Source organism: Salvelinus namaycush, unplaced genomic scaffold, assembly GCF_016432855.1.
Source record: "Salvelinus namaycush isolate Seneca unplaced genomic scaffold, SaNama_1.0 Scaffold1213, whole genome shotgun sequence".
NCBI classification, from domain to species: Eukaryota; Metazoa; Chordata; class Actinopteri; order Salmoniformes; family Salmonidae; genus Salvelinus; species Salvelinus namaycush.
Genome location: NW_024057913.1, coordinates 38491 through 52840, shown reverse-complemented (window position 1 = coordinate 52840; position 14350 = coordinate 38491). Strand labels below are relative to the sequence as shown.

The 14350-nt window shown below is 40.9% G+C and overlaps 1 protein-coding gene across 1 annotated transcript; it reads left to right on the top strand.

Annotated features, from left to right (window-relative positions):
* Positions 1–10437: 10437 nt before the first annotated feature.
* LOC120036125 (L-rhamnose-binding lectin CSL2-like) lies at positions 10438–13042 on the top strand. The gene is made up of 8 exons (XM_038982598.1): positions 10438–10468; positions 10772–10807; positions 11606–11659; positions 11740–11875; positions 12223–12332; positions 12461–12505; positions 12689–12827; positions 12937–13042. The coding sequence occupies exons 1-8, from the start codon at positions 10438–10440 to the stop codon at positions 13040–13042; spliced, it is 657 nt and encodes a 218-aa protein (XP_038838526.1).
* Positions 13043–14350: the final 1308 nt, after the last annotated feature.

The following is a 14350-nucleotide window of genomic DNA, read 5'->3' as shown; positions in this document are numbered from 1 at the left end:
TTCAACCACCAACTTACAATCCTGAGACAAGGCCGAGTATTGCCCACAAAGATCTCCACCACAGCACAAACCAAGGGGGGGCGCCAACCCAGACAGGAAGATCACGTCAGTAACTCAACCCACTCAAGTGACGCACCCCTCCTAGGGACGGCATGAAAGAGCACCAGTAAGCCAGTGACTCAGCCCCTGTAATAGGGTTAGAGGCAGAGAATCACAGTGGAGAGAGGGGAACCGGCCAGGCAGAGACAGCAAGGGCGGTTCGTTGCTCCAGAGCCTTTCCGTTCACCTTCACACTCCTGGGCCAGACTACACTCAATCATATGACCTACTGAAGAGATAAGTCTTCAGTAAAGACTTAAAGGTTGAGACCGAGTCTGCGTCTCTCACATGGGTAGGCAGACCATTCCATAAAAATGGAGATCTATAGGAGAAAGCCCTGCCTCGAGCTGTTTGCTTAGAAATTCTAGGGACAATTAGGAGGCCTGCGTCTTGTGACCGTAGCGTACGTGTAGGTATGTACGGCAGGACCAACTCGGAAAGATAGGTAGGAGCAAGCCCATGTAACGCTTTATAGGTTAACAGTAAAACCTTGAAATCAGCCCTTGCCTTAACAGGAAGCCAGTGTAGGGAAGCTAGCACTGGAGTAATATGATCAAATTTCTTGGTTCTAGTCAGGATTCTAGCAGCCGTATTTAGCACTAACTGAAGTTTATTTAGTGCTTTATCCGGGTAGCCGGAAAGTAGAGCATTGCAGTAGTCTAACCTAGAAGTAACAAAAGCATGGATACATTTTTCTGCATCATTTTTGGACAGAAAATTTCTGATTTTTGCAATGTTACGTAGATGGAAAAAAGCTGTCCTTGAAACAGTCTTGATATGTTCGTCAAAAGAGAGATCAGGGTCCAGAGTAACGCCGAGGTCCTTCACAGTTTTATTTGAGACGACTTTACAACCATCAAGATTAATTGTCAGATTTAACAGAAGATCTCTTTGTTTCTTGGGACCTAGAACAAGCATCTCTGTTTTGTCCGAGTTTAAAAGTAGAACGTTTTCAGCCATCCACTTCCTTATGTCTGAAACACAGGCTTCTAGCGAGGGCAATTTTGGGGCTTCACCATGTTTCATTGAAATGTACAGCTGTGTGTCATCCGCATAGCAGTGAAAGTTAACATTATGTTTTCGAATGACATCCCCAAGAGGTAAAATATATAGTGAAAACAAGTGGTCCTAAAACGGAACCTTGAGGAACACCGAAATTTACAGTTGATTTGTCAGAGGACAAACCATTCACAGAGACAAACTGATATCTTTCCGACAGATAAGATCTAAACCAGGCCAGAACTTGTCCGTGTAGACCAATTTGGGTTTCCAGTCTCTCCAAAAGAATGTGGTGATCGATGGTATCAAAGGCAGCACTAAGGTCTAATAGCACGAGGACAGATGCAGAGCCTCGGTCTGACGCCATTAAAAGGTCATTTACCACCTTCACAAGTGCAGTCTCAGTGCTATGATGGGGTCTAAAACCAGATTGAAGCATTTCGTATACATTGTTTGTCTTCAGGAAGGCAGTGAGTTGCTGCGCAACAGCTTTTTCTAAAATTTTTGAGAGGAATGGAAGATTCGATATAGGCCGATAGTTTTTTATATTTTCTGGGTCAAGGTTTGGCTTTTTCAAGAGAGGCTTTATTACTGCCACTTTTAGTGAGTTTGGTACACATCCGGTGGATAGAGAGCCGTTTATTATGTTCAACATAGGAGGGCCAAGCACATGAAGCAGCTCTTTCAGTAGTTTAGTTGGAATAGGATCCAGTATGCAGCTTGAAGGTTTAGAGGCCATGATTATTTTCATCATTGTGTCAAGAGATATAGTACTAAAACACTTAAGTGTCTCTCTTGATCCTAGGTCCTGGCAGAGTTGTGCAGACTCAGGACAGCTAAGCTTTGGAGGAATACGCAGATTTAAAGAGGAGTCCGTAATTTGCTTTCTAATGATCATGATCTTTTCCTCAAAGAAGTTAATGAATTTATTACTGCTGAAGTGAAAGCCATCCTCACTTGGGGAATGCTGCTTTTTAGTTAGCTTTGCAACAGTATCAAAAATAAATTTTGGATTGTTCTTATTTTCCTCAATTAAGTTGGAAAAGTAGGATGATCGAGCAGCAGTGAGGGCTCTTCGATACTGCACGGTACTGTCTTTCCAAGCTAGTCGGAAGACTTCCAGTTTGGTGTGGCGCCATTTCCGTTCCAATTTTCTGGAAGTTTGCTTCTGAGCTCGGGTATTTTCTGTATACCAGGGAGCTAGTTTCTTATGACAAATGTTTTTAGTTTTTAGGGGTGCAACTGCATCTAGGGTATTGCGCAAAATTAAATTGAGTTCCTCAGTTAGGTGGTCAACTGATTTTTGTCCTCTGACGTCCTTGGGTAGGCAGAAGGAGTCTGGAAGGGCATCAAGGAATCTTTGTGTTGTCTGAGAATTTATAGCACAACTTTTGATGCTCCTTGGTTGGGGTCTGAGCAGATTATTTGTTGCGATTGCAAACGTAATAAAATGGTGGTCCGATAGTCCAGGAGTATGAGGAAAAACATTAAGATCTACAACATTTATTCCATGGGACAAAACTAGGTCCAGAGTATGACTGTGGCAGTGAGTAGGTCCAGAGACATGTTGGACAAAACCCACTGAGTCGATGATGGCTCCAAAAGCCTTTTGGAGTGGGTCTGTGGACTTTTCCATATGAATATTAAAATCACCAAAAATCTGAATATTATCTGCTATGACTACAAGGTCCGATAGGAATTCAGGAAACTCAGTAAGGAACGCTGTATATGGCCCAGGAGGCCTGTAAACAGTAGCTATAAAAAGTGATTGAGTAGGCTGCATAGATTTCATGACTAGAAGCTCAAAAGACGAAAACGTCATTTTTATTTTTGTAAATTGAAATTTGCTATCGTAAATGTTAGCAACACCTCCGCCTTTGCGGGATGCACGGGGGATATGGTCACTAGTGTAACCAGGAGGTGAGGCCTCATTTAACACAGTAAATTCATCAGGCTTAAGCTATGTTTCAGTCAGGCCAATCACATCAAGATTATGATCAGTGATTAGTTCATTGACTATAACTGCCTTTGAAGTGAGGGATCTAACATTAAGTAGCCCTATTTTGAGATGTGAGGTATCACAATCTCTTTCAATAATGGCAGGAATGGAGGAGGTCTTTATCTTAGTGAGATTGCTAAGGCGAACACCGCCATGTTTAGTTTTACCCAACCTAGGTCAAGGCACAGACACAGTCTCAATGGGGACAGCTGAGCTGACTACACTGACTATGCTAGTGGCAGACTCCACTAAGCTGGCAGGTTGGCTAACAGCCTGCTGCCTGGCCTGCACCCTATTTCATTGTGGAGCTAGAGGAGTTAGAGCCCTGTCTATGTTGGTAGATAAGATGGGAGCACCCCTCCAGCTAGGATGGAGTCCGTCACTCCTCAGTAGGTCAGGCTTGGTCCTGTTTGTGGGTGAGTCCCAGAAAGAGGGCCAATTATCTACAAATTCTATCTTTTGGGAGGGGCAGAAAACAGTTTTCAACCAGCGATTGAGTTGTGAGACTCTGCTGTAGAGCTCATCACTCCCCCTAACTGGGAGGGGGCCAGAGACAATTACTCGATGCCGACACATCTTTCTAGCTGATTTACACGCTGAAGCTATGTTGCGCTTGGTGACCTCTGACTGTTTCATCCTAACATCGTTGGTGCCAACGTGGATAACAATATCTCTATACTCTCTACACTCGCCAGTTTTAGCTTTAGCCAGCACCATCTTCAGATTAGCCTTAACGTCGGTAGCCCTGCCCCCTGGTAAACAGTGTATGATCGCTGGGTGATTCGTTTTAAGTCTAATACTGCGGGTAATGGAGTCGCCAATGACTAGGGTTTTCAATTTGTCAGAGCTAATGGTGGGAAGCTTCGGCGTCTCTGACCCCGTAACGGGAGGAGTAGAGACAAGAGAAGACTCGGCCTCAGACTTCGACTCGCTACTTAATGGGGAAAACCGGTTGAAAGTTTCTGTCGGCTGAATGAGCGACACCGATTGAGCATTCCTACAGCATTTCCCTCCAGAAGCCATGAGAAAGTTGTCCGGCTGCGGGGACCGTGCGAGGGGATTTATACTACTATCTGTACTTACTGGTGGCACAGACGCTGTTTCATCCTTTCCTACACTGAAATTACCCTTGCCTAACGATTGCGTCTGAAGCTGGGCTTGCAGCACAGCTATCCTCGCCATAAGGCGATCGTTCTCCTGTATATTATGAGTACAGCGACTGCAATTAGAAGGCATCATGTTAATGTTACTACTTAGTTTCGACTGTTGAAGGTGCTGACGAACCATGTCCAGATAAAGCGTCCGGAGTGAAAAAGTTGAATGAGGGAAAAAAGTTGTGAGGGAAAAACTAAAAATATAAACGGTAATTAAAAAGTAAAAAGTAAAAACCGTAAAGTTGTCAGCTAGCAAAGTAAGGTTGGCAACAAAACGCACAGCAACACGTCTGCAAGTTCAAGAGGAAGTGACGATATGTTATGTAACTTATTCAGGCAAAATGTTATAGACAAAGCATTAAGAAATTAGGTCTTAATTCTACTTGCACACAATCCCGGATCCGGGAGCACCCTCATCAGTAAAAAAGCTGACTAGCATAGCCTAGCATAGCGCCACAAGTAAATACTAGCATCTAAATATCGTTAAATCACAAGTCCAAGACACCAGATGAAAGATACACATCTTGTGAATCCAGCCATCATTTCTGATTTTTAAAATGTTTTACAGGGAAGACACAATATGTATTTCTATTAGCTAACCACGATAGCAAAAGACACAACTTTTTTTTTCCACCATTTTTTTCCTGCATAGGTAGCTATCACAAATTCGACCAAATAAAGATATAAATAGTCACTAACCAAGAAACAACTTCATCAGATGACAGTCTGATAACATATTTATTGTATAGCATATGTTTTGTTAGAAAAATGTGCATATTTCAGGTATAAATCATAGTTTTACATTGCAGCCACCATCACAACTCTCACCAAAGCAACTAGAATAACTACAGAGAGCAACGTGAATTACCTAAATACTCATCATAAAACATTTATGAAAAATACACAGCGTACAGCAAATGAAAGACAAAGATCTTGTGAATCCAGCCAATATTTCAGATTTTTTAAGTGTTTTACAGCGAAAACACAATATAGCATTATATTAGCTTACTACAATAGCCAACCACACAACAGCATTGATTCAAGCCAACAATAGCGATAACGAATAAACCAGCAAAAGATATTAATTTTTTCACTAACCTTCTCAAACTTCTTCAGATGACAGTCCTATAACATCATATTACACAATACATATAGAGTTTGTTCGAAAATGTGCATATTTAGCGGCACAAATCGTGGTTATACAATATGAATAGTAGCCAAAATGCAAACAAAATGTCGGGAGAAATCTTGGGAGAGGCACCTAATCTAATCGATAACTAATCATAAACTTGACTAAAAAATACAGGTTGGACAGCAAATGAAAGATACATTAGTTCTTAATGCAACCGCTGTGTTAGATTTTTAAAATTAACGTTACTACGACATACAGCGTGCGCTAAAGCGAGACTGCACCGAAATTAATGGCGGAATAATAGTTTGACATTTTTCAACAGAACAACGAATTAACATCATAAATAGTTCTTACTTTTTGATGAGCTTCCATCAGAATCTTGGGCAAGTTGTCCTTTGTCCAGAAGAATCGTTGCTCGGTTGTAGATTGTCGCCTTCAACTTTGGAATTAGCAGTAAACATTAGCCATGTGGCGAAGACGTGTCCAACTCACCATAACGCAGGACAAAGAAATATCCGAAAATCGCAATATACTGATATAAACTGATATAACTCGGTTTAAAATAACTACATTATGATGTCTTTAACACCTATATCGAATAAAATCAGAGCCGGATATATCTAAGGCCTATAACGAGAGCTTTCCAGAACGCCATCCTGAGGTCTGTCTTGCGTCATGGCGAATGTTGAAAAGAGTGTACCCCACGTTCCAAAACCCTTTATATGGCCTCAGATCTGCCTAGCAACTCCATTCCAATTCTCATTGCTTGCTGACATCCAGGGGAAGGCGTATGCAGTGCATGTCGACCAATAGAATACATGCAAATGAATAAACCGACCCTGGAACAGATTGCCTGATTTCAGATTTCTCACTTGCTGACAGGAAGATTGCTCCAACTTGAGTTCTGTTTTACTCACAGATATAATTCAAACGGTTTTAGAAACTAGAGAGTGTTTTCTATCCAATATGCATATTGTACGAGCAAGAATTGAGTACGAGGCAGTTTAATTTGGGAACGAATTTTTTACAAAGTGAAAACAGCACCCCTAATAGATTTCCCATCCACTGCCTCGTTGTCTTGTGTCTGATCAAGGTTTTCCAGTAAATGTCCTTATTGGAGGTGATTTTGACAGCAAATTAAAATCATTGATTAGGAAAAAGGGATCATAAATTACAACCAATGAAAGCTACATTGCTCAGGAAAAGGGAACATTAATAATTTGCTCATTCTCCATTTGTCGCAATGTGACTGGTAATACAAAAAGTTAAGAACATTTCTGGACATTTCAATGTAGCTTCTACACAAACATACATTACTCCAATTAAAACTCACCCAGGTAAGTAGATCATCTAAATTTAGAGTTGATCATGAGGTTGAAACCAAACAGAGGATTTATTTTGGTGAGTTCAAGAGTAGGACTACTTACTAAGTCACCAAATCTGAACCCAAATTCAATATCGCATCATTAACCATTTATAGTAATGGATTAATCAAGTATCCATTGATACTAATAAATGCTGTTTAAATAACCATGAAACATTTTAGGACTTCCACATGTCTTGATTGAGAGTTTCCAGAATATTATCAGTCATCATGTACTCATATAAACGTATGTATAAGGTAAGGAACTCAACAAGGTGGCTCGTAGCATACTGTATATATTGCTAAAATGGGATTGACTGATAGTAGCCTACATCATCTAATGCAGGGGTTTTCAAACTTGTCTTACCCAGGTACCCCCACCCAGGAAAACCAGATCCCCATCATATATTACCCCCAAAAAAGTTATGTATTGTCTTATCATCAGGTGAATGACAATGGCAAGTAGAAGTAATCAACATTTAAATTTGATTAGCTAGAAAGTTAAAGGTACAGTATTTTAGCAGCGGAGAGAAAATGTTGCTGTTGTGAAGCACATTTCCAGCAATTCTACACAGTTTGGCATGGAGCTGAGAGACAATTTTTCAATTTTAAAGCTAATTTCCTACAATTTTATGCATTTTGCCATGGGTAATGTGATGTTCCTCTGCTCAAATATTATAACAAAATCAATCCCTGAAACCTGCAGTGTGTACTGTAGTGTTAACCTGTAGAAATGCATGACTGTAACGTTAACCTCTGTTTTTCCCCCTGACTGTGTAGCTTTTATTGGAATGTTGGTTCTCAAAGAAGATATTATTATAAATATATAGGTGTTCAATATTTTTTCTGCATGCTTTCTATCTGCTTTTGGTCGTTTAAGTTGGCACTGAAACAGTTTTTTGATCCCGAAAATTACCACTTACATGACCCGCCTAAGAATTTTACAGAAATAAATAATAGAAACTCCTGTAAATTAGCTCCATTATGGTATTTTTTTTTTCATTTTAAAAGGACAGTTTGAGATTTTGTGATTATTGGTATGGTAATATTTCCATAAATTAAGTGTTTGATTGATTGATTGATTGATTGGGGGCCCAGTGACGTAAGCATGGCATGTACACTTCGCAGCTCATGCCCGGGAGGCGGCCCGTTTCCTAAACAAATACAATCAATACTTACCCGGTTCACCTGGGGCATTAATATAATCCCCTCAAGCAAAAAATCGGCCCACGGCTGAATGTAATTGGGGACCCCTGCCATAGGATGCGCATTTATACCAGAGCACGCCCCTTTTAGAGAAACACGCCAGCTCAAGGTGAGATGATCAAAAAATACAAACAACTTGAAATAATCAAAGTTGAAACCTCTAATGGGTTCAATAAAGAAACAACAAAGGACATAGTCAATAGTGTAAATTATGTTGAAATCTATGATAATAGGCGATTGTAGTAGTGAAATAGAAATACCAAGGGAATGCGGTCTTGCGTTTCACTCACATATGGCGTAGTCATGTGTGAGGAAAGACAGGCGCATGAAAACGTTTTAAATTCCGTGCTTAATTTGTAAATTGGGATTTGCCAGAACAAAAAGTGAGCGTGAGAGGAGCTCTGAGGTACCAGAACGCATGGGGCGGGAAAAAAACAGCTTTATAATTTAGGTATTGTATGTATATCGTCGCATTTTCGTAGAGTATAGGCGCTTACAGAAGTTGCACACATGGGGGATTTTTTGTCGCCTGGAGTCTGGGAAAATGTTGGCCTTTTATAAACTTCCGTCATGCAATTCTGCATTTTACATGACTGGAGACGTTGGCAAAATTGAATACAGCATAAATGAGCGAAGTGACAAGATATTTTGACAATGACCAACTGAATCGGAGATCAATATAACTGTCTTGTCTTGAATCCATCAATGGCAGACCTGGATGTGTGGAGACACGCACATCATAGGCTGAAATGTGTCCTAAATGCTTTCGTTTCACTGGCTCACCCATTAACGGGCAGTTCACTGCCGACGTGTTCGTGTCTAAAGCCTATCGCTCTTGTTCGGCCCACGGCTGAATGTAATTGGGGACCCATATTTGGAAATTGTTCAAATATTTTTGTAGCATACAACAGACAGTAGTGTTCCCTTTTCAGCAAGAGGCATTGGCTTTCAACCTGTCTTTTCCCGCGATTGGATTCGAAATATTGGGAAATTGCTGTCTGCATGTTAACTGACATTTGCAGCGCGTTCCCGAATTTAGGCTATGCCTTGTTATTGGGCCACACACAATCCACAGCTAGGATATATATAAAAAAAATATGCTATTGATCCTCTGGCTAAATTCTAGGCCTCATGGTGTAGTAGGCTATTATTCGATGTTTTTCCGAACAGACAGCAGTAACTCCTCCAGAACCCGCGCGGCTAGGATTCTATGAGGGAAATAAATGATTAAGTGCAACGCCAGAGAGATGAGTTGCAGACTCATAACGGGCAACTTAAATTAACTTTCATCGGGGTTTTTTACACTTAAGTAGTGCTGAGCGATTAGTAAAAAAAAAAAAAAAGTAGTTTCGGTTGGATTATTAAACAATTTCGGTTAAAGTTATTTGGGTTGAATACTGTAATATAAATTAAACTTAACAGTCCGATGGTAGTGCCTGCTTATCACTGAACTAACCATAATTTATTCACTTAAATTTTTCAGTTTTATATTACATTTGTTTTTCCACTTTATTTCATTACAAGTCATCTCATCTCTATAGAGCTGCTGCATATGCTGTGACAATCACTATTTTGTAGTTCTTCAAAGTACATAGGGCATACTTTTGACTGCGGAATAGCAACTATCAATCACTTAGATCATGTATTTTCATTTTGAGATACATAGTTATGCAACAGCTGCTCTCTCTATCCCCTCACGATCGCGCGTACTTCTGCCTCTTCTGTACCAGGTATAAAAGAAAAACATACCGTAGATGCGCAATGGATTAAGGTTAGTGTAGCGCATAACATAGTAAATAACTACAATATGTAGAATATTTGGCTGTAGCAAACTACAACTCCCTTTTACATTACACAGTTCAGGCTGGATCTGCTTTATCTCTAGAGAAACTGCAATGTGCGCATTGAGCTCACAGAAAAACCTAAACAAAATGTAATTCAAATATATCTGACATCGGTCTATTTGTTGGAACAATAACACATTTCGGTTAAACGCTCAGTACTCATTTGTACATTGCAAAAAGTTAATAATTGTTCTTGCAACAAAAGGTAGTGGATCCGTCCAAATAGGTTCCTGAATGAAACAGTCCAAAACGGAAAGAAGTCATACGGCTCAGCGCTGTTTAAAATCTCTTACTATCGGAGAATTGGCTACATTTTTACGGAAACAATCTGTATTAAGTTACATAAGCACGGGTAAATTGACACCCAAAGAAGATAAAACACAACGATAACTAAAATGGGCTTCATGCTGTGGTGATTGAGTGAAGGGAGGACGGCACATCACAGTACTTGTGGTTTGAGCTGGCGTGAGATTTTAGTTCTGTTGCCAAGAGGACTGCTAATCTGTTGTGCTTTGTGTTCATGGGTAATGCTTTGCAAAGAAGCATCTGTCCTTGGCAAGTATCACGTTAATCAAAGCTTTATTTGGCCAGGTGACCATCCGTAGCATCTTACCTGTTACTAAACACCTGTACCCAGCATCATGCTCCTTTTAAAACTGACTGCATTCACCTGTGAGTATACTGACTTTTAACAAATATGTATTTGCATTCCAGTATTTTCCAGATGGTTCTAAATGTATCAGTTTGTATTGAAAGTAACTGAAGTCTAATATAAACAGTATGACACAGGTCTAGTATACAGCATCCTGTATTATCTGAGGATTAGGTGATGTTCCATGTCTGTCTATACTCTGTACCATACTGTATGCTAATTATATACTTACTTTGTATATAGTGTACACTACTCTTCTCCTGTAAAGAATTACGAAGAGACTGACCAAGGTTAGAAAAGTTGAACTGTGATGTGTTTTTCAGTGATGGCTGCAGCTTGCTGTACACTACCAGCTGCAGGTACGTGATTGTGTATGTTTGTGCGCATCTACATTGAATAAAAAATATCCAGGCAACAATTTCAAAGATTTTACTGAGTTACAGTTCATATAAAGAAATCGGTCAATTGAAATAAATTCATTAGGCCTTATCCATATCCAGTGGATTTCACATGACTGGGCAAGGGCGATTTCATGACCCACCGTGGGCCCCCACCCATTGGCGCCATGTCCAGCCAATTAGAATTAGTTTGTCCTCACAAAAGGGCTTTATTACAGGCAGAAGTAATCCTCAGCACCCCCCTCCCCTCAGATAATCCCGCAGGTGAAGAAGCCGGATGTGGCGGTCCTGGGTTGGCGTGGTTACACGTGGTCTGCGGTTGTGAGGCCGGTTAGACGTATTGCCAAATTCTCTAAAATGGAGGTGGATTGTGGTAGAGAAATTAATTATATTCTCTGGCAACAGCTCTGGTGGACTCTACTGCAGTCAGCATGCCAATTGCACATACCCTCAACTTGAGACATCTGTTGCATTGTTGTGACTGCACATTTTAGAGTGGTCTTTTATTGTCCCCAGCACAAGGTGCACCTGTGTAATGAGCATGCTGTTTAATCAGCTTCTTGATTTGCCACACCTGTCGGGTGGATGGCTTATCTTGGCAAAGGAGAAATGCTCACCAAAAGGGATGTAAACCAATTTGTGCATATGTAAAATTACTGGGATTTTATTTTTTTTTGCTCATGAAACATGGGACCAACACACTATTTGTTGCGTTTGTTTTTTGTTCAGTTAATGTGATGGTAATTGTTTCTCACTCAGCGTCTAGAGTGGTTACCTGTGACAATGGCGAAAATGTCCAGTTCCTGATCTGTGGTAAGAACACACACATTCTATCCTGATGGTCTCTCCATAGTGCTGTCTGTTTCTTTACATTGTGTTTCTTGCCCTGCTAGATTCTGGTGTGATCTTCATTGAGAGAGCTCTGTATGGACGGACTGATGGAACCACCTGCAGAGAAGGACGACCTGCCAACCAGCTGACCAACACACAGTGTTCACAGACAGGCACCCTGGAGGTCCTCTCACAGAGGTACTCAGTCAGTGTTTATTTGATAAAGACAGGCACCCTGGAGGTCCTCTCACAGAGGTACTCAGTCAGTGTTTATTTGATAAAGACAGGCACCCTGGAGGTCCTCTCACAGAGGTACTCAGTCAGTGTTTATTTGATAAAGACAGGCTGGGATTCAGTGAGGTGTGTTGTTGAAAAGCACATTGCAGTATCGTCAATGTGCCTCTTTTTTTTTTAAAGCCAATTTTCCTGACGTTCCCAGTAAACACTGCAGATGTCTGCTGTAAATGTCAAGCGCTGCATGCTTGTTGACACCGCGTTTGATTAAATCCCAGCCATAGCTCATCTTACCTCCTGATATCCCCCAGGTGCAATGGGAAACAGGTGTGTGAAGTGAACACTGAAGTCTTCCGTACTTCTGACCCCTGTTTTGGAATCTACAAATACCTGGAAACCACCTACACCTGCATCCTAGCAAGTCAGTCTGTTTCTATGTATAATAATACTACACCAGGCTAATGTCTGCTATGAAAAGGTATGTCTTTATTTATGTCTGCCCAGCAGTGGCCAGTGTGGTGTGTAATTCCTGTTTCTTTGTCCTGGCAGCACGAAGCATTACTTGTGACGGTTCTGATGCGCTATTAGAATGTGGTAAGGCTCTGATGCTGTAGAATGTGGTAAAGTGCTGATGTTCTAGTATGTGGTAAGCTTGTCAACTCGGCTGTACAGTATTCTTCTGTCATATGATATATAGTATAGCATTATCATATATGGTTTATATTACCATCACTAGCACACACCAGACATCCAGTCTTACCTCTCCTCCTCCCTCAGATAAAGGTACGATCCAGATCCACAGTGCCAACTATGGCCGCCGTGACCAGCTAGTGTGTTCCTTTAAACGGCCCGCTAACCAACTAGCCAACACCAACTGTCTCAGCCAATCCACAACTGCCAGTAAGATGGCAGAGAGGTATTGAAACCTGCAGTGTACTATTTGAAACGCATTACTGTACTGTTAACCTGTACTGTAGAAACATGACTATAGTGTTAACGTGTACCTGTCGTTGACGCGCACACAGGTGTAATGGGAAGAGCCAGTGTGACGTCCCGGCGTCCAGTTCTCTGTATGGGGATCCCTGTGTAGGAACCTACAAGTACCTGGATGTGGCTTACACCTGTGGTTAAACGTGAGGCACGCACACTAACGCACTCACACGACTGGGAAGTAGAATACTGGGGTTGACTGTTTTTGTCTTGCAGGAGATCTTCTTTGATGAAGATCAGATACTTCTGGGATATCTTCATTGGGTGGATCTGTCTTTCCTGTCCTCTCCTCTTCCTCATGAATCTCAAGTTGAGTAAAATGTATGTAATTTCCATGTCAAGGTTAGTCAATCACATTGATTCTTTATTTTGGCATAGGCATAATTTACGATCAACGCTGTGTACGAACGTTTTCTAAAAGCAAGGTGCGGTCAGGACACATGGAGAAATAAAACATGAACCGCAAAATAAACTCTTCAAATAACATTGTGATATAATACTTTGTTTACTAAAGCATTTCTTCAAAATACTTTTTTTCTGAACTGAGGTGGTTGATCTGCATTAAATAGCATGAACATAACTCTTGTTCAGTATTACTATCACACAAACATTAAATCATTTTTTGAACAATAAATTGCATTACATCAAGAAGGATTCAAAGGTCTTGGATACATGGACACTAAGCATACAAAATGCACATTCTTATCCATACAGCTAGGCTGCCCATCACAGCTGAAACGGAGCAGTACCTCACTAGTTACTTTGCTTTAGTTTTAGGCAGGCCTGCAATCTGGAAGCCAAGGTACTGTCAGTCTATATGTGGCCCAGACTACCAAATATCAGTGCCACTAACTTATGTCCAAGTCAGTGAAGGCCTGCTCCATATGTAACAGTCAATTAAGCAGCACACTTCCAAAATGAGCCCCCCCTTACCTGTCTTACTTTGCTGGCTATCAGGTCATGTTTAGCAATGTACAGGTCCTTGTAGGAACAGCAACCATTTACGTTTGACTCTAAGATACAGATCATGTTTTACAGGGTACCAGAGTGATAGTGTATTTTGTTGGTAGAGCCTGTAGCCTTAACGGTAAAGGAGAGTCTTCACCAATAGCATCATTCTGGTACATGAAATGGGTCCGGATCAGCAAGTTACTGTAGCAACTGTCACTACCTCACTGTCCAACCCAGCGGCATGAAGAGGAAGAAAATGTTCAGGTCTTTGCTCTAAGAATTTACAGGGACCTGGTGTCCAAAGGAGAACGTCAAGGGCAAAGTTGCAAAAGCAATGGGGTGCTCATATTTACACTTGACAAAAAAAATATACATTCATATAATTGACACTAATTTAGACAAAATCAGGCCAAAATGAAATGTTCAAATTGACTGCCACTGTAACGGCTTTCTTCTGTGAATGAAGGATTGGACCAAAGCGCAGCGTGGTTAGTGTTC

Coding starts and splice junctions, on each gene's coding strand:
- LOC120036125 (XM_038982598.1), top strand. CDS start 10,438: ATGCTCCTTTTAAAACTGACTGCATTCACCT. Junction 10,469..10,771: donor AAAACTGACTGCATTCACCT/GTGAGTATACTG, acceptor TGTGTTTTTCAG/TGATGGCTGCAGCTTGCTGT. Junction 12,828..12,936: donor GCCAGTAAGATGGCAGAGAG/GTATTGAAACCT, acceptor ACGCGCACACAG/GTGTAATGGGAAGAGCCAGT.